This window comes from Schistocerca gregaria, chromosome 2 (assembly GCF_023897955.1).
Source record: "Schistocerca gregaria isolate iqSchGreg1 chromosome 2, iqSchGreg1.2, whole genome shotgun sequence".
NCBI classification, from domain to species: domain Eukaryota; kingdom Metazoa; phylum Arthropoda; class Insecta; order Orthoptera; family Acrididae; genus Schistocerca; species Schistocerca gregaria.
This window is the reverse complement of record NC_064921.1, coordinates 709,427,367-709,448,286: the sequence shown is the minus strand read 5'-3', so window position 1 is coordinate 709,448,286 and position 20,920 is coordinate 709,427,367. Positions and strand designations below refer to the sequence as shown.

General features: G+C 43.2%; 1 protein-coding gene across 1 annotated transcript in view; it reads left to right on the top strand.

Annotated features, from left to right (window-relative positions):
• LOC126334821 (arylsulfatase G-like) overlaps positions 1-20,920 on the top strand; it is a 262,638-nt gene that overhangs the window by 203,631 nt on the left and 38,087 nt on the right. The window contains exon 7 of the mRNA XM_049997467.1: positions 12,161-12,333. Within this exon, the coding sequence (XP_049853424.1) occupies positions 12,161-12,333 (173 nt within the window). The remainder of the gene's footprint in view (positions 1-12,160; positions 12,334-20,920) is intronic.

The following is a 20,920-nucleotide window of genomic DNA, read 5'->3' as shown; positions in this document are numbered from 1 at the left end:
ATTTATGTATCAGTCAATGACTGGTACCCTGATTAGGAACTGGAAATTCCTCTTGAAATAACCTCCTCACTGTATGTGCTGATTGTGTACACACATATGAAGCATACATGAACATTCTTTGTATGTAGAATACTTCTGTTTCACCATTTCACTTGGAACACTAACTCAATACACTATATTCTGTTTCCAAACATGCTACTTGCACAAACAAGGGCCTCGCAATGGAGTGAAAATATACCCTCCCCCCATAGTGCCACAGTAGGCTGAACAACAAAATCCCTTCCAAGTGGTTGCATTAAGGATTGTTCACCCTGTATATCTCAGAGTATGAGGCAGAGTAATTTGTGTCACATAATATATAAAACAGACACAGTTAAAAAAATTTGGTAAACCATGTAGTTTCCACAGTGTTGAAATAAAAAACCATGTATTAATTGTTTGACCAAAGAAGTTATTTAATTGCTTCACAATAATTCACTTTCAGGGATCACCCTGAATTTTATGAGAAACTAATGATGAGTACAGCTTCTTTGAAAATTTGCTTTCACATGTTTTCAAAGTAGGCCTACTCTCCCTCAATTGTGTGCAGGCGGGGGGGTGGGGGGTGGGGGGTGGGGGGTTAATACTTGCAGCATCTATGGCATTTGAAAAGCCACACATGCCTTCTGGGTTGCACCAAAGTGGCAAGTGCTTCCAAGAGTTCAGTTTTCATTGGCTGGATATGACTGTGGTGAATCTGGGGTTCCAAAGGTGGAGACAGTTGAATGCGCCACCAATGCTCTATAACAGCATGCTGTGTAAATTCTTCAGCAACCACTATGTGGTACAGCGACAGAACATTTTGTGTTACAACGAGCAAGGATCTTCACTTATCCAACCAGATCATCAGGATGGTGCAAACCTCTGTACCTCTGTAGAAAAAGCTTTGATCACAGTGTGTGCTATGTTTCAATGGTTTTGCTATGCACTAGTTTTATAAGGTATTCCCAGGCAAATGGGCTCTGTCTGGGTGGAAAGTCATTTCCCTAGCTGCTCATAGAATGCCAATGTATCATACAATGGATCCAAGTGCTTTGGGTGATTTCTTGGCCATTTTTAACACCCAAACAACAAAGAGGCCATATATGAATAGTTCACCTTAGAAGCTTGTCAGCAGTAGACCATATCCTGTGCTACACAGCATATTAATTGTTGTAAAATGAGTCAAAGGTGAAATATTATCATGTTTCTAAAATAGTTTTTGTTTATTGTGTTCCACAGCTTCTGTAAATTGTAGGAATGACAATATGTAATATCTTAAGTGTCTCTTCAATTTATTCTTTATTGTGTGATTGGTTTTGATCAAAGACCGTTATCCAGCACCTATTGTTCACACATCACAAATACAGGAAAATATCAAATGGAAAGGATGTTTGAAAATTGTAATAAAAGTACAAGCAATTTTTATAGATTTTTTGTTAACAGCAAGAAACACAGTGTCAGAAGTACAATATCTATAAATAATGTTTTCTAAAGGTAGATGCATGGAGTGTAAATTACAGACAACAAACCAGTTGCACTTAAAAAAATAAATTTCACTGCAGCTTAAGGTGTTACATGAAGTAATTTATGCAGTCTGTCATGTTTCTTTTGCACTACTGGAAAATGAAAAAAGAACACCAAGAATTCATCAACCCAGCAGAGGGAAATTTTATTGACACACTTTTGAGGATGTGTACAACAAACAATCACACCAACAGAGTCATATACATCTTAGTGGAAGTCAACAGAGCACACAAAATGTCAGTGCTAGTACCGTGCATACTCTCCTTTTACAGCAATTCAAACTGTAATTCTCCCATGTAGATGATCATAGAGGTCACGAATGTAGTCTTGCAGAATGACCTGCAAGCAATTTCTACCTTGTGCTTCTATTGAGCAGTCTTGGCTGCCAGTCTTGCTGACAGCATAATGTGACTTTTCATCCAGTCCCAAAACATGCTCAGTGGAGGAACAAATCTGGGGATCATGCTGGCCAGCGTAGTCGACATACACCTTGGAAAGCACATTGGTTGGCACAGTATACAAGTGGGTGTGCATTGTGTTGATGGAAAAGCATACTGCTTCGTGAATGGTAGCAGGACAAATTGAACGATGCTATGGACATATTGTACATTATTCAATGATCTATCTACAATAGTCAGAGGAGAATGGCCATTCTAAGATGTAGTTCCCCATACCACGATGCTGTATGTTTGTCATGGGTGCTTCTTTTGTATACACTCCAGACGTTGGCTTTCATCCGCACAATGGTATACACGCATACCATTGACACCAAGCCATAAGTAACTCTCATCACTGAAGACAATTCTCTATTCATCCTTCCGTATGACAGTACCACTGGAGGTGGGCTGCATGATGTTGGGATGTGAGCAAAAGATGTCCTAATGGCATGCAGTATCATAGGTCTGCTTTATGGGGATGGTTACCAGTGCTCCTCACTGACACAACCAGAGCAGTAGTGCCCCTTATTTGTTGTGAAGTTATATTGTGGTCTGATACAGCACTTCGAAAGATGTTATGGTCTTGGCTTGCATCTGTGTTGTTGTTGCTGTCTGGACCCACACTGACAGGCATGTGCACCTTCTGCTATTGCTGGCAACAACATTAATGCACTGTGGAGACCTCTAGCCCCATGTATAGTGCAATTCCATGGTATGATCTCCCAGCTCATGCAGACCCAGTATATACCCTGACTCAAACTCTGTCAGTTGCACAAATGATTCATTTTGACACTGTTGTGGCATTCTAACAGTGTTGCAGGTACAGACCGAGCTCCGTGTGCCTCAGCAAACCGGCCGCTATTGGCTCTGTAGGTGAATAACAGCTGCAAAACTTGCGGCAATCTGTGGCTGATAATACAGTCCATGGTTTGTCTGCATTCATAATTAACTGTCCTCTCATACTGTCCTGTGCAAGTATGGTATGCCATATTTACTTGTGTCAAGATGTTCTTTTTTCATTTTCCAGTAATGTACATAAAACATTTAAGGCTTATACAGACACTTAAATCCATTAAGAGGCTGCATGATAGCACATACCTGGTTAAGATGGCAAGACCTACCTAAATAACCGAACTGCTAAAGGCCAAATTATTTGGAAAATGTGTGAGACATAGAGAACCATTAACAGCTTTGTATTATAGTTGTGGATATTTGAGTTGTAGATTAATAATAACACACTTTTGCAGTCAAATGAATATTTATTTAAACACTGAACAAGTTGAATATAATATGGCTGTACGAACATAGTGAGCAGAGAGACATACACAAAAGCAGAGTCAAAGATCATCGAGTCCATAGATATGGCCATAGAGCCACCGCCTCCCCCCCCCCCCCCTCCCCTCCAGCAGTGCATAGCATGTGAAAAACTAGATCACTTCAACACAAAATCTTGGTGCCAGCATGGCGGATGAAGGCGGCATCCAGCACATGAAGTGTGTGCCTCGGAAGCAACGCTGACAGGGTCACGTGTGTCAGACTGCTGCACAGGCAGTGGAGAATCATTGATCATTGGAGGCCGCTTTGTTGGCATCAGCAGGAAAGGCATCAGTGATGGCAGGCTGGCCGGGGGCATCAGAACGTGGCTCAGAAAGGGACCACACAGGTTTATATTTGTTAACTGAAACCGTATTCGGTCATCCAGTGAGTAGTATCATGAAAGTATTCACTCCGCAGCGTAAGACGTGGTGCAGACCGGAGTAAGGAGGTTGCAAGGCCATATCATCTCGTAGCATGATGAATTCACATGATACCAGGTGTTTGTCTACAAACACAGGCAACGTGGAATGAGCAGGGGTGGGCAAAGCCAGGTGACGTGCACATGCGCTCATTCTACGAGGGCCAGAAGGTTGATTGTCTTGGTCGGGGGTGTGTCCTCAACGAATTCAGCTGGCAGGACAACATGTTCTCCATATAAGACCTCCTCAAGTGAAGCATTCAGGTCCTCCTTGTGGGCGGAGCAGATGCTGAATGAGACCCAAGGAAGTGCATCAGACCAAAACCCACCATGGCACATGTGTGCAGCTCTTAGGTGGCCGCAAGCAGCACACGATGTGGAGTGAGCTGGTGCAACTGACAGCATGATGTGTCCCAACTGCTGTAGGCCTGGAGGCAGATGCAGCACAATTGTAATGGCCAGTGCCATTGCAACAGTGGGCGGAGAGTAGTTGCGATGCAGCCATGGGGGGGCCTGATCCGGAAACCGGACCAGAAGAAGTGGCCGGTGCCGTTATGATAGCAGGCAGATGATCGTGGTGTGAGCACGGAGTGATGGTCATGGAAACCCGCGTGGTTGAGGATATTGGAGTCGCTGAGATGGCATGCGGGGAGGATGGGTACAATGATGTTCAAATTACAGTTCTTGAATGTTGTTAGCACATCAGACCAAACCAAAGGTGACTGCTTAGCTGAGGGGTGAAACACAACATCCTTCATTTGATTATCGTTCACAATGTCACTAAGTGGCATGCACTGACTATGTAGAGCCATTGCTGAGTAGTGGAATTTGATGGTGGCCATGTTGGGCCAGGTACAGTTAAGTGGCTGCCAGCGTGACTGGGGCCAGGGAATTCTTCACTTTTAACCAAATGTACATTAGGAACACCAGTAAAAATGTAAGCACAGTTAATAGAGTGTGAGGCACTGGTGCAAAATGGCACTGGTAGATCTATTGTTCTGAAGACAATGTGGACCAGCACACAAAGTCCCTTAATGATGAAAAGAAACACAAAATAATTCCAGAACACACAACGATGATGTCAGGGTCACCACTGTGAATACTATGAGTCGTAGATCGGTAATAACACAGTTTTGCAGTCAAATGAACATTTAAACACTGAACAAGGCAAATACAATTTGGCTGTACAAACATAGAGTGCAGAGAGACATAGACAAAAGCAAAGTCTAAGATCATCACGTCCAAAGAGAAAGCACTTCACACCAGAGGTGTCACATAGTGAAGATGTCATAAGCTGCCAAGGCTTTATGAATATTAATACTAAGCAATTGCAAACCAGGAATGGGAAAGTGAAGGTGCCACCAGGTTAAAAAACATGAACAATGTAACAGTGAGTCTGAAAAGACAACAGACTTTTATTCTGACATTCATTATAATGAAGTTCCCTGCGTATATTGCAGCAGGCTTTATCTGTCTTAGCTCTTTCAGAAGCCTCTGGCTACAATTGCTATATTAAGATTTACTGTGCACCAAAAGAAGTCTTTTTTCCCAATGACAACTTCATATACATGTTTGTGAATGTTCAACCTTTCCATAATGTACAACTGCTGCCAATTGCGGGGCATCGTTACAAAAATATATCAACAAGTCAATGTAGCAGTGCACAATGGCTTGTGACCACCAGAATCACGGAAGTTGGTTAGTCATAATCCACTGTATAATTCAATATTGTGATTGTTATTTTGTGTGACAGTTAGTCAAAGATCAGCTAATTTATTACAAAAGTGAATATTTTAAAAATGGTTATTTTGGTCTATAAAAAGAAGCCAAGGGTAAAAATTATAATTTTGAACATTGGAACATATTTTGGTAGAAAGCTAGTGTTTAAAATCATTTTAAAAAAATCTCCTAAGAGCACTATCGCATAAAGAAAAATGTTCCTTCCTCCTGGGGTGGGGGTGGGGTGGGGCGGGGGGGGGGGGGACAGGGCTGAGAGAGTTAAAGTTAAACTCTATATATCTAAACATAGGTGCTGCTTTAGATGTTGTTCACACAACTATGGTGTGTAAAGAAAAGGATATGTGTGAAAGATGTATTTTAAATGCACATGAATCAAAAGACAGTGCTCCACCTATTCCCAAAACTATTCAGTCTGGAGTAGACAATGTCCAGATTTCATAGAAGAGAAGAAAATCAAAGAGACAAATGTTGTACAATGTATCTCATACTCTGAGAGGAAGAAAGAATTTAAGGCCATGCAGCCACCTGCTCTTGTGAAGTAATGAAGAAGCCTGTACCGATGTCACCAAATACCTTTATGTTGAACAAGCGGCAGAACATTCACATCAACACATTAACAAATTCAGTCACTGCTGTTAACTTATTGGTCACACTTCTCAATGGGATGTGGTGAATGAACTGCATTCAAATGACCACTGCCCAATCTACATTCATCTGTCATACAGACCAGTGACCAAAAGAAAGCTCAGTAAGGCAAACTGCATACTGCACAGCCAACTTGCTGCAGCTGAGTACTGTGACAGCATCCAAGAAAGGGTAAACCATTTTATTGGTATGATCCTCATGCCACTGAAGTGTCCATTCTACAATTCTAAGAACAGCGACAAAGGCATTTCGCCAGCAGAGCAATGAATTCCACTCCACAATCAGTTGCAGTGCAGTGCAAGTTCAAGTACTACCCAACTCACAGCTTGTCAGGCAGTAAGGGCAAAATGCCATCACATTACTAGGAAGATCAAGAGGAGATTACGACAACAGGGGACATAATAAGACATTCCTCTAAAAGTACAATTGTTGCAGGGGGATTTTTGGGAGAGGTGGGAGATGTCCAGTGGCTGCTGTAATGTAAAATGAAAGTCTCTAATCAAGTTCATGAGACAATTGTGGAATATTTCACCAAAGTTGCTGCCATCACCAGTCAGGATCCAGTTTTCCAGCAACACAGAGTGGCTATTGAGTTGGAAGTTTGGACTTCAGTTCCACCAATGCTGAAGCATACAAGTACCCCTTCTTTATGTGTGAACTTGGTTCTGCATTATCTGTGATTTGTACTTTATCTTCTGGTCATGATAGGATACATTAGCCTGTTGTGGCACCTTACAGGGAGAAGTTAATAAATCCTCCTCACTATAATTTCAAGTGACTAACAAAACAGCCCCCAGGTCTTGGAAAGGAGCTATTTTAATCTTCTCATAGTCTTGAACTCACCATCTTTGTAGTGGATGCTCAACAACCACCTTATTTAGATCTTAAAATCCAACCTGGTCTTACTGGAGGCATCTATACAACAGGCTTTCCTGTATGTATTTTATTTGACATCTAGAAGGTTTATGATACCATTAGCAGGCATAATATCCTGGACCATTCAAAAAATGAGGCTTGTAAGGACTTCTTCCCATTACCATACAGTCCTTCCTCTCTCCACAATATCTTAAATATGGTGAGAACAAGAACTAGAGAATGGAGTTCCTGAAGGTAATTCCTTAAGAGTGCCTGTCTCTGCAATGGCAATTAATAACATAATGTTGAAAGTAGAAACTCCTGTCCAGTGTTGACTGTTTGTGATCATGTTTCCAAGTTACTGCTACATGTGTGAAAATTTGTGAACTGTGATCAAGAAGGCCAAGAGAGCCACAGAAATGGAAACACCTCAGCTCATCACAACAGGACTGCCACACCATTAGAACAAAGATAACCACAGCATTTATGAAAAGACTGTTTAACATCTGCATGATCCTATTGTGAAACTGTTTTTGCAACGCCATAAAGCCTCCACCTTGCTGCACTCACTGGTCAGTGTGCCTGAGGTATTTAGCCTGACTGGGTTGCCTCCAAACATGTCTGTGATTATTTTCTGGTTGAAGGCATATCCAACACTCATCAGTGAAGAGAACGTGATGCCAATCCTGAGCAGTCCATTTGACATGTTGTTGGGTCCATCTGTACTGTGCTGCATGGTGTCTTGTTTGCAAAAATAGACCTTGCCATGGATGTCGGGAGTGAAGTTGTGCATCTTGCAGCCTATTGTGCACAGTTTGAGTCATAACACAACATACTGTGGCTGCGCGAAAAGCATTATTGAACATGGTGGCATTACTGTCAGGATTCCTCTGAGTCATAATCCATAGGTAGTGATAATCCACTGCAGTAGTAGCCCTTGGGTTGCCTGAGCAAGGCATGTCATCGACAGTTCCTGTCTCTTCTTCTTCATGTCCGAACAACATCGCTTTGGTTCACTCTGAGTTGCCTGGACACTTCCCTTGTTGAGAGCACCTCCTGGCACAAAGTAACAATGTAGACTCAATTGAACTGTGGTATTGATTGTCTAGGCATAGTTGAACTACACATAACACGAGCTGTGTACCTCCTTCCTGGTGGAATGACTGAATTTGACTGGCTGTCAGAGCTCCTCTGTCTAATAGCCGCTGCTCATGCATGGTTGTTTACGTCTTTGGGCGGGTTTAGTGACATCTCTGAACAGTCAAATGGACTGTGTCTCTGATGCAATATCCACAGTCCAAGTCTATCATCAGGAGTTCTGGGAACTGGGATGATGCAAAACTTTTTGAGGGTGTATATTGTCGTTATTTTGTACTCAGTAGAATGTCCGTCACCATGATCAAAGGCAAGAGTTTTCTGTTATTATTGATATATGTGAAAGTCATTTATGAATAACAGGAATATGTTTTGGGCAAGTTTGATGAAGTATTTAAGTTGTGTTTAATATATTGTTATTTTGTATTTTTTGATTTTACATTATTGTTTAGGAACTTGCCTTTTCTCTTGTTATATGATAAATCTGTATTGTTTCCTTTGTTTTACTACATCACCACTCTGTGTCATATTAAAAAGCAACAGTTTTTGAATAATACCTGAATTAAATGTTGACAGTTTCAATTTCGCTACAGATACTGTTTATTTTTAAGCAACAAACAGGCAGATAACTATATAGAACAAAAGTTTTCCATAGGTTACATGGCCCCTTATATATCTTCATTCATTTCTAGATGTTCACTGCTTCTGGTTTTTGGGGTAACATAGTAAGGCACTGATTACATAAAGAAAGGGAGCATTATGAGGTAATGCCTAACAGGTATGCAACACACCTAATGCTTATGTAATGTGGGAGTGACCTTAACTGACCAAAGCTAACAGGAAAATTGCCATAGTCTACACTTACTTATGATAGTGTACATTAGCCTATGGTAGTTTTACACACACCTCATGATGTGGCAAACTTTTAAAAGAATATCCACACCACAATGCATGCATGCTATGTCATTTGCTGCTTGCGTACTAATGAAATGATTTTTCAAAAATCAGCTGCAAGCAATGAGGCCTTTTGGGATCCAAGTGAAGAACTGGCTGGTAGGGAATGGTGTGGCTAATTTTAAAGTTTTCCACCAATGTTAGAACAGGTCTCTGCCTCGGCTTCTCAAGAGATAAGAAATTATTTTAATTTGACAAATTTTGAAGAAGAAAAACAGGGTGGGACACACAAAAGTGGCCCAGAGAACAGATCCAGATGTAGTGTCTGTCTGCATGATAGACATGATATGATGGTCTCTTGCGACAGCTTCATGTTGATTTGATTGGTTTCTGAAGCATTTTCTGGTGAACTGCAGACACATTTTCTGGTTTGCAGGCACTTTTTGGAATCTTTTTTGACTTGTTCAAAACAGATCCTGTATGATGCCATTTTCAGACTAAGTGTTGCATGGCACTCCTTGCTGATACTTTGACACCATGAAGCTCCTCAGCAAACAACTGATCGCACTGTTTCCATGAACTTTTGTAACATAACTTTCAACAACGAACATCTGCTGCATCATCTTGAGTACCATTGTCCCTTTTGCACTGCTCCACTCACACTGACACAGTCCACACCACACTCTGAACTGGTTTGGATCATGTGGCAGGTATACACATGGTTAGGGTGTCACAGCATGTGGTTATATGCATACATTCACGTCCAATTGTATCCACTCATCTGGGCCACTTTTATTTGCCCCACCCTGTTCAGTGCAAGCTTTTAAGTTCTTATTTTGTAACAAATTTAGATAGTCATCACTATTTTAATGAAGTATACATTGATGGCTTGAAGTCATGGAATTTTTTTACTCTCCTCATATTTTACGATTTTGTCTTTCTATTAAATACACTGTATTTAGTGCAGTACTGTATGCAATTCTGAAATTATTGGGCCAGATGAGGTGTCATCAAAACAAAAAGTATCTCATCTGCTCCAGTGCCCTTAGTGACCTAGAGGCACTGCAACAAATGTACACAATACAAAAAATACAGGACAAATGTCTTGTTCTTCAATAGGGGAAGCATAAATAATTCCACTGAGTACTAGGGTTGTGGGTGTTTGGGGAAATCAGCAAAAATATCAAGCAACCAAGGAGGCTTGCAGCAAACACAACATGCAGTTTCCTTGCACACAGTCATTTCGCTGTAGCATCAGAGAGTTCTATACTCTAAAGAGAGAAGTCAGTAAGTGAAATTAACTATACAATCATGGTGCACGTCAAACCAATCAATCCAGTTGGTTGAAGAAATCCTGATCTGTCTCCAAATCTGGCACTGTCCATTAGCACATGCTTTGCTGATTCAAAACACTTGGTCCATTCATTGCAGCTGCCTTCCGTCATGGTATGAGGCCTGAAGACACTCAAACAGTGGCTGAAGCCAGGTACCACCAAATAGAGGTTGTTTGCTGTCAAACATAAACATTTGTTGAGAGATACAAATGATGAGTGTTCTTTTTCTTGATCATCTGATGTAATATTCACCAACTGCAAAGTTTTCTTACATGAAAAGTCTCATCTAATATCTTAGATGCAGCAAAAAGGTAATCCCATTGTTGCACTTATTATGCTAGACCATGTAGAGGGGATCAAATTGTTTCATTTTTGAAAACTAAAACATGTTTCTTCAGTAACAACATCTTGATTGACTTCCATCTTGAAAATAATTAATTTTATTTCTGAATTCTTTATACCAATGAAATGCCATGTCCATGGTAAAAATTCTCATGATCAACTACAATTACTGTAATTATGGGCATCAAATCAGTTATGAAATCAGTAAGAGATATTTGTTCATGTTTCATGTTAATAGATAGGGGAAACAGAGTGCTATGTGGATCACATCAATGAATATCCATCCACTTTTTCTAGTTTGATTTTGTGCCAGTTACAAAGATTTAATGGCATTGGTTGTATGTATTCAACTATATTATTTCCTAAGAAGATTACTGATATGTCAAAAATTTATTCTGTCAGTTGTCTGCCAGTTTCGAACTTTGTTCCTGATGACTTTTCTCACTTTTGAAATGATAATTAAATCAAGTCTCTTAGCTGCTGACCGGCATTGATCTACATCAAAAGGGACAATTGAAAATGTCCCCAACTGGGATTCGAACCCGGGATCTCCTGTTTACATGGCAGACGCTCTATCGATCTGAGACGCTGAGGGCACAGAGGATAGTGCAACTGCAGGGATTTATCCCTTGCACACTCCCCGTGAGACCCACATTCCCAACTTAATGTCCACATACTACATTCGTAATGCCCCTGTCCATTACACTCATTACTCGTGGCATACAATCTTACCGAGTCCCGTAAGAGTTCAGGCAATGGGCGTGCATCCACACAGAAGAAGGTCAATGGCCAGTTAGCCTTAACTATACAAAGATGGTATCTGTTCTTTCAGCCATTGACCTTCTTATGTGCAGATGCACATGCATTACCTGAACTCTTACGGGACTCGGTAAGATTGTCTGCCACGAGTAATGAGTGTAATGGGCAGGGGCACTAGGAATGTAGTGCGTGGACATTAAATTTGGAATGTGGGTCTCATGGGGAGCGTGCAAGGGATAAATCCCTGCAGTCGCACTATACCCTGTGCCCTCGGTGACTCAGATGGATAGAGTGTCTGTCATGTAAGTAGGAGATCCCGGGTTCGAGTCCCAGTTGGGGCACACATTTTCAACTGTCCCCATTGATGTATATCAACACCGGTCAGCAGCTTAGGGTCTCGATTTAATTATCATTTCATTCTAGAGAGCTGCATGGTGACAGATGATATCTGTCTGAAGGAACAGATACCATCTTATCTTCATGTTTCTCACTATTAGTTAGCATTTTGGTTGAGTGTGATTTTCTTCTCTCTCTTGCATTTATACAACTTTCATATTTGAACAGTCTTACATGTACTACATCCTTGAGGAATCTTCTCACTATTGGCCTATGGAATGCAAAGTACATCTAACCTATTCTTTTATTTTCAAATTTTGTATTCATATTACTGTTTGGAATAGATTTTTCAATGAAGCTATGCTGTGAAATACTTCATTACTTTCTGATGTAGTAGCATATTTATTATATTTCTTAAGTTTGATCTTTGTATTTGCTGACAGGTGACAATGGTCCATGGGAAGTAAAATGTGATTTGGCAGGATCATGTGGCCCATTTACGGGGAAGTGGCAGAGAGATGAGCAGGGAGGAGGAGGAGGAGGTGCTGAAAAGAACACTGTCTGGGAATGTGGACATCGTGTTCCCAGCTTGGTGTTATGGCCTGGTCATGTAAAGGTTAGAGAGCCACGTTCTTCACAATCATGAACAACAGATTTTTTTTATTTATACTTCTAGGGTTCAAACACAGACTTAGTACTACTTATTTCATCTACATGCTCTTGAATTGTAATTACTTTATTTTATTTTCTACTTCTGTTTTTCTTCCTTCTTGTCTTTCCCTTATTTCTGTCAGCCCCTCTTTCCTAGTATTTCTAACATGGATGACATTTCAAATGCGTCTATGACTATTCAGATTTATGTTTTCCATTTTTAAAGACCTTGCCATCAACAAGGCATTAAATTCTAATTTTTGTCTCTTTTCCTTTGATGCTGCAAGAGAATGCTGGAAATTAGTTTGGCAGATTGGATAGTTAATGATGAGACACTAAATCAAATTGGGGAAGAAGGAAATTTGTGAGATAACTTGGCTAAAAGAAGGGATTGGCACCAAGTAATTATCCATTTTAACAGCTAACAGCAGGAGAGAGAGAGAGAGAGAGAGAGAGAGAGAGAGAGAGAGAGAGTGAGTGTGTGTGTGTGTGTGTGTGTGTGTGTGTGTGTGTGTGTGTGTGTGTGTGTGTGTAGGGGGGGGGGGGGGGGAATAAGTATGTGCATGTGTGTGTGCGTGCAGAGGGAGGAGGTGAAAAAATTGTGCAGGGAAAACTGGGCTTGGCTACAGTGAGAAGGTTTGAATGTAGGGGTAGACTATCGTAGAGATCTGCATCAGATTAGAATTTTTACTGACAAGAGTAACAACAGACTGATCCTCACTGACAGTGAGCTGTGCTGGAAAAAGCACTCAGTTGGCTAGAGCTAAAGTTATTGTATGATGATCTATTTGACATGAGCTGCCATAATAGGAAACTGCTACTCACCATAAAGATCACCCGTTGAGTTGTTGGGCTGCTGGTGGTAGTAGTCATGTGTGTATGAGGTGTGCTTGCTTGTGTGAATCTGTACATAATTTCTTTTAGGATGAAAGCTATAAGTTGTAACAGTATTTTCATTGTGCCTGTTCCAACTCAGCAGGTCAGCTTTTCAGTGAGCAGTAATTTATCCTAATATTGTTGATATTCCAACCTCAAGTTTCCACTGTTTGTAATAGGAAACTCCTTTGCAGTTCAAGTCGCCTTCACATCTAACTGGAAACTAATTATTTCCTAATGATCATAAGTGGGTCTTGGAGGGGGTGAATAAGGGATAACAATGACTATTTAGTTTCTGGTCGCATAAACAGACATGGAATTTTCAGACAAGATGTATTGTATCCATTGCTTTGATGTCTTTTTGGGAATAATTTTATTGTGCTGCTATAATAGTTCTAAGAGATTTTGGGACTGCAGCTGGTCAATATAAACTTCACTCCATGATATTTCAACTGTACACCTGCCAGTCATCTTCAGGTGAGCCATCATAGACTGATGAAGATGTTCTCTGCTCCGCCTTATACAGCATGCTGATAGTATTGCCATGAATGTATCAGAGTCATGGTGACAGAAGGGCCAGCAGCACCCTCGCTGATGGAACTGCAAGAAGCTGTCTTTGGAGCACAGCAGAGAACATCTTCATCAATCTTTGATGCTTCAGCTGAAGATGACTGGAAGGTGTCCAATTGAAATATCATGGAGTGAAGTTTACGATGACCCGCTGCAATCTCGAAATCTCTTAGAATTCTTAAGTCAGCAGGAAAATTTTCAATTTCACATGATACTTCTAGATGCTCTGACCTGTTCTTATTCCGGATGGAATGGGATCTACATCTCTCATTCTGTAATATTTAGATTTCGATAAAATAATTTTATGTGGGGAATAAGTAGCTAGACAGAACAACATTAATGTACTTAATTAAACTTTTGAGCAGTCTGTATGCTGGCAGGGAATTTATGCTGCTGCTGATAGGAAAATTTTTAAGCACCTCTTGCCTTTGAGGAATAAAGGTAGAGTTGTAGGTAAATAACTAGAATTCTCTCCAATACAGATTTATTAGCACTTCGCTTCTACACAGATACAAGTCCGGAGGCTAACTGCCGTTAGCGTCCAACATCCTGCCCAAAGCCCTCTCCTCGAAGATAGCACACTTACATACTGAACAAATATCGATATTTATAGCGCTCTACGCTACATAGACCTCCCCCCCCCACACAGTATGGAGTACATCCCTGTGCATGGGGGGGGGGGTGGGTGAGAAGTTAGGAAGGTAATGTACAGTTCTTCTGCATCAGGCAGAAGCGGTCGACTGGTAGGAGACCGGGGGGGGGGGGGGGGGGGGGGGGTGAAACCCGGTACGTCGACGGTGAAGTCGGCAAGCGACACCGGTGGCTGAAGACGCCGTTCCATCCCGGACACGAGATTCTGCACTTCCTCCCTCAACATTGTCACATGCGAGTACCACACACACCGTATCGCCATCTACGACAACAGATAATTTATGTATGTCATCAGGGCCTACATGTGTTGTGAATTCTTGGGTGGCATCTGTACGAGCAATGGTAGGGAGGCAAGGAGGCGTGGAAAAGCCATGGCAGGGGGGAGCATCTGCTAAGAGGAGGGTGGTAGGTGCACTGGATTGCGCAGGCGACAACCTCGGACGATCAGCTGACAGACGAGGGATTGTGGCCGAAGGTAACGAGGAGCCAGCATGGATTGAACAGCATGACAAAGAGCTGTCACACGAATATGGTAAGACAATGGTAGAATCCGAATGGTTGGCAGTTCGACTGCGAGGGCTGTGAGGAGTGAAACCCGAAAAAGATTGGCCACTCGAATTAGATGAACGTGGAGAAGGAGCAGTGCTCAGCAGAAAAGCATGCTGTGGAGAATCAATACCCGAATGCATGGTATGGGAAGATGAATGACCGCTCGAAGCAGGAGTGGGAGAAATAGGGGCAGAATCAGGGAGGTTCACCTGAGGCTCAATGAAAGCTGGTTTCACTCGGTTCAGTGAGGCTGTGGTTTCAGAGTCTTTTAAGAGGATATCCATTTTATTCTCAGAGCGTTTGACGATCTTGTAAGGACCTGTGTAGGGAGAATGCAGTGGAGGTTTGATTGAGTCATCTCTGAGAAACATGTACTGACAAGAGTCTAGCGTGCGTGGTACGTACACGTGCAGAGGTGTATGAGCAGCCGGAGGTGGCGGCTGAATTTTGCTGCAGTGCAAGCGCACCCACTCGAGAAGTGAAGGGAGTTCAGAGGGCTGTGAAAGTTGGGTGAGAGTGACTAATTCTCCAGGCAAAACCAGAGCTTGGGCATACACAAACTCGGCTACGGAACCCTTGAGGTCTTCCTTGAAAGTCGCACGAAGGCCAAGAAGCACGAAGGGCAGTGCCTCTGTCCATAGTGAGTCACGGCAATGCAAGGCAGACTTTAAGGTGCGATGCCATCACTCGACAAGCCCATTGCTTTGGAGGTGGTATGCAGAAGTATGAATTTTCACAATACCACACATTTTACATAAATCAGAGAAAACTGAAGACTCGAATTGTCGCCCCTGGTCAGTGATGAGGTAAACAAGTGAGCCAAATCTAGAGATCCACGAATCTAAGAATGCTTGACTTACTGTCTCAGAGGTAATGTTCGGAATAGGCACAGCCTCAGCCCACCGAGTCATCCTGTCGATAGCTGTAAACAAGTAACAGAAACCCTCGGAGGGGGCAAAGGGCCTACAAGGTCGACATGAACATGGTGAAACCGGCCTGGCAGTTGGGCAAAACAGCCAAGGGGTGGATAAGTGTGCCTGGCAACTTTGTTCTGTTGACACAACATGCATGCCCTGGCCCAAGACTGACAGTCGCGGCGCATTTCTCTCCAGACAAACCATTCAGCTACCAGATGGGTGGAAGCTTTGACACCAGGAGGTGCTAATGTGTGTAATTTGCCAAAGACCTGGTGTTGAAGGGACTTAGGAATGAATGGCTGCAATGTACCAGTCGATTCATCACACCACACTAAGTCGGATATGCCAGGGAAAGTAGAGCGTACTGGTTGGAGAGAGGAGCTGTGGTCCAAAATTAACTGCATGGTATCAGGGTCTCCCGATTGCAACCGAGGTAGGTCCATTAAGTCAATTAAGGTTGTGACAGCACCAACACGCGAGAGAAAATCAGCAACCACATTGTCCACTCCTCAGATGTAGCGAATGTCATTTGTAACTTGCAAGATGTAATAGATGTGACGAAAGCGTCGTGGAGGCGGATCAGTCGCAGGATTTTTTATGGCAGGAACCAACGGCTTGTGATCAGTAAGCACATAGAAATCTCGTCCCTCAACATCAGTTCTGAAGTATCTTATTGCCTTGTAAACTGCAAGTAATTCTCTGTCGAATGCTGAGTATTTCTTCTGCGTGTTGTTTATCTTTTTTGAGAAAAGTTGCAGGGGGGGTCATAACATTGTTGTATGTTTGACTCAGTACTGCACCGATAGCATTGTCACTAGCGTCGGTAGTGATAAACAGTGTGGCGTCCGCACGTGGGTGAGCAATAGTGGCAGTGGAGGCCAACAGCTGTTTGAGTTCGTTAAATGCCTTGTCGATGTCTGGTGTCCATGGGACCTGGCGGGTGCCAGAAGTTGGTGGGCCAGCGAGAGCATCTGTGAGAAGAGCCTGCACTGCAGAAGTGGGTGGCAAATGTTTGCAGTAATAATTAACTGTTCCGATGAACCTGCGTAATTCCTTATAGGTCTGCGGGCATAGCATCTCGAGAACAGGCTTGATCTTGTCCTGTGGTGGTGTCAGACTGTCCGATGACACAACATATTATAGGAATGTGACGGATGACTGGTGCAATTGAGTCTTTTTATGGTTCAGTTCAATACCAGTGTCTGCTAAAATATCTGTCACGACTTGAACACGCCCCTCACTCTGTTCCAAAGTAGAAGCAAAAACCAATATGTCGTCCATGTACACGAAACAAAAGTCTAGATGGGATAAAGTTTGATTGATGAAACGCTGCCACGTTTGGGGGCCGTTTTTCAACCCAAACGGCATAAATTTGTATTGAAACAGCTCGAAGGGGGTGGTTATGGCAGTCTTTTCAGTATCCTCTGGAGCCATAGGAATCTGATAAAATGCGTGCTTACAGTCCAAAACAGAGAAGTACTTTGAACCTGCGAGCACATGATTGAAGTCTGCAATGTGTGGGACTGGATATTTATCAATGATGGTGCGGGCATTTAAACGCCTATAGTCTCTGACCATACGCCAAGTACCGTCTTTCTTTTGGTCAAACAGGATAGGACTAGCCCAGCAACTGGAAGAAGGTTCAATTATTCCCTTTTGTAATAGATCATCTAATTGTTCTTTTGCAATTTTCATAAATTCCGGCTTGAGGTGGCGTGGGCGTTGTGATATGGGCGGCCCATCGGTTAGACGTAACTGATGAACTGTGTCATTAGTGACCACTGCAATACGTGGCGCGGCATGACAGTCAGATGTCCGTGAAGCGGAGCAGGCAGTGGCAGACGGGCAAAGCTGTGGCGCTGAGGACATGGAAGTACAGGTGTGCTAACCGCTCGTAGGCTGCGTAAGGACCGCATGCGTGTTAACATGGGCGAGGTTGGTACACTGGTTTTTGGTAGCAGGCCGTGCCGCTATGAGTGCTCTAGGCACGAGTGGGCGTGGCTGAACAGCAGATGGTGGTAGTTCATTGCCACGAGCTTCGGAAGTTAATTGTCCATTCGGAACGCAAGGAGCATGAGCACTCGGGCATACACTGTCATTACAAAAGGGGGTGCTGACACAGTTTACAGAGTTCACAACATTGTTGTTAATGTGCGCGGGTACGGGAACACCAGATTGGCATGGACTGACCTTGTCTGTAGACGATGAGTCGTCTCCTTGTAGTGCCGTGAGGCGTTGTTGTGTGAAGGCCAACTCGTGATGTATGTTGCGGAGATGCAGCAGCATTTCCGTATGTTCCATCCGCAACTTTGAAGACTTGGCACACTCCACTAGCCACTTTTTTGTCCGAGATTGCAGCTCCAAGGATAGGTTGAAACACTTCTTAGCACAGCACACATGTTTGGTGTTAGCCGAACTGTCACTCGGCGAGCGAAAGCAATATGTTTGTTGGGGGGGGGGGGGTAAAACACAGTATTTTGCACAAAATCTAGTGACAATTGATAGTGCTTGAGGAAATCAATTCCGAGAATAGGTTCTTCAATTGTTGACACTAAAAACGTCCACTCCAGCTTGCACTCGGACGAAAGTTTCACTGTATACAAAGTAGAACCCGAGCACTGTAGGGTAGACAAGTTCACTGCACGAAGTACTGTTTTGTATGGTTGCACTTTATTGGTTGCTAGGCGAACCGGCAGCAAACAGACATCTCCACCAGTGTCAACCATAAAACGTACACCTGATTGTAAATCGCACACATAGACTCGACCACACTTACTGTTGTTGTCCGAAACGGAGTGCAACGTTGGATGGTGACCATTGTTTACATCACAGGAGGTGGCACTGTAGCCTACCTGCGGTTGGAGTTTAGGTAAGAACACGGTGACTGGCATTTGTGAGCTTGCTCCCCGAGACTTGCGTGGAAGAAACAGTAAGGTTGGGCGGTCCTGTGCTCCTGTGGGTAGTTGCTAGGTGACGGAATTTGTGACCCACAGTCTTCCACAGAGGCTGATGCACTGTTGTTGCGGTGAGCTGATGGTGGAGGTAGGGCTGCTTGTTTAACAAACTTGTTATTAGCAGCACCAGACAAGGGCGTGGTGTCAGAAAGCGTCTTAGTGCGGTCACGTCCAGAATGCAGTGCATGGAGCTCACGTTGCCTGGCAGAGTATGCTCTGTCGGCGGCGTGTAAATGTTCATTTACTGGCCTATCTTCATATGCAGAGATTGCAGTCTGGACAGGCAAAGGCAGCTTTTCAGTCCAGATTTCTGTGAGCGTGTCATCAGGCATAGCTTGCTCATCAATGAGAAGACGGATGCACCGCCACAGCTGGGATGGAGACCTGTCGCCGAGATGCTCTTCGTAGATGAGCTGTCGCACGTTTTCTCTCCTGGTTTTTGAGACACGCTCCAGTATCGTCTGTTTTGCCACAGTATACTTCCCAGCTAGGGGGAGTGCTTTGACCAGATCGTAAATTAAATCGACGCGGTCGTGAAGATGGTTCATGACGCAGGAGGGGCGTGCATAGTCGTCCAAAGCATAGACATTGAATGTTTGCTCAACCAGGTTAAACCAGAACTCTGGGTGAGCAGGTTTGAAGTCTGGTAGTTTCGGCAGATTCGGCACTGCAGTCACTGCGGAGGTGCGCCTATTACTTCGGATCCAGAAGATAGCAAGTCCAAATTATTGGCGTCCCATAATGTGGGAATCACGGAATTCACTTGACGCCGGGGGGGCGGCTGAGAAGCGACAGAGGCTCCAACGATGTGAGGATCGTAGTCCAAATGTGCATTCTCATTAACGTGGTAGCTAGGAGAGAAGCCACAAGTACTTAAGTACACCGGTGAATGTCCGTTATGCACACTATATTCACTCGACCGGGAGTGGTGGTGCTGGTTGTAGATGTTCGAGTAATTACAGACCAGCACAGGATTGTTGACTTGATTAGAAGCAAGACAAGGATCCCAAACACCTCCACTAGGATTCACACTCTGTGTGATAATTGCTTCTTTGGCGAGCATTGGGCACCTGTTGACTATCCGGTGCGGAAGGATACGCACGTGGTGGGAACTGATTCTAGTTTGAATTTACTACTGGATTTTCCAAAGTAGCAAAACTTCGCTCGACGCCATGAACTGTATTGAATTGTGTGTTCAACACAGGAGTAGGAATGTTGTGAACAACACTCTGTGGAGAACATGTGGGAAGGTCTAGGCTAACAAATCCAGTGTCCGCAACCATTGGCGGTTGGAAGAAAAAGGCGGGACTCGATGAATTCCACTGCATGTTCTGGCTGAAGGATTCCGAAGAGTCTTGCGGCATGTCCACTGTGACGGCAGGAGTGCTGGAGAGATGTTGCTGAAATCTGGGCGGCGGTGAGTGCTGAAAGGCCATTGTCTGGAGCTGAACAAAGGCCCTCGCGATCGCGAAGAAACCCGACGTGGTAGCCGCGTAAATAACCTTCGGGCGGTAGCTCGGGCACGTATTACACAAAAAAATGGGGTCACCAATGAGGAATAAAGGTACAATTGTAGGTAAACAACTAGAATTCTCTCCAATACAGATTTATTAGCACTTTGCTTCTACACAGGTAAAAGTCCGGAAGCTAACTGCCATTAGCATCCAGCATCCTGCCCAAAGCCCTCTCCTCGAAGATAGCACACTTACATACTGAACGAATATCGATATTTATGGCGCTCTATGCCACACCTTCAAAGTGCTTTCAGATCATGTGTTATGAGAATGCAGCCAAGTGACATCTTTGATAGCCAGCAACATTTTAACAGATGAATGTAATATCATTTGTTCCAGTCATATGCCTGAAATGGAGGAGATGGAGAGATATTTCGTGTTACGCATAGGTAAAGCGAGATTCAAAACATATCAGGTTTTGTATTACAGTTATGGATTGATAATAGTTGTTTGATATGAGAGGGGAGGTACCAAGGACACCAGTGACTAAAAAACCAATGCAGGAAACAGCGTTGTGAAAA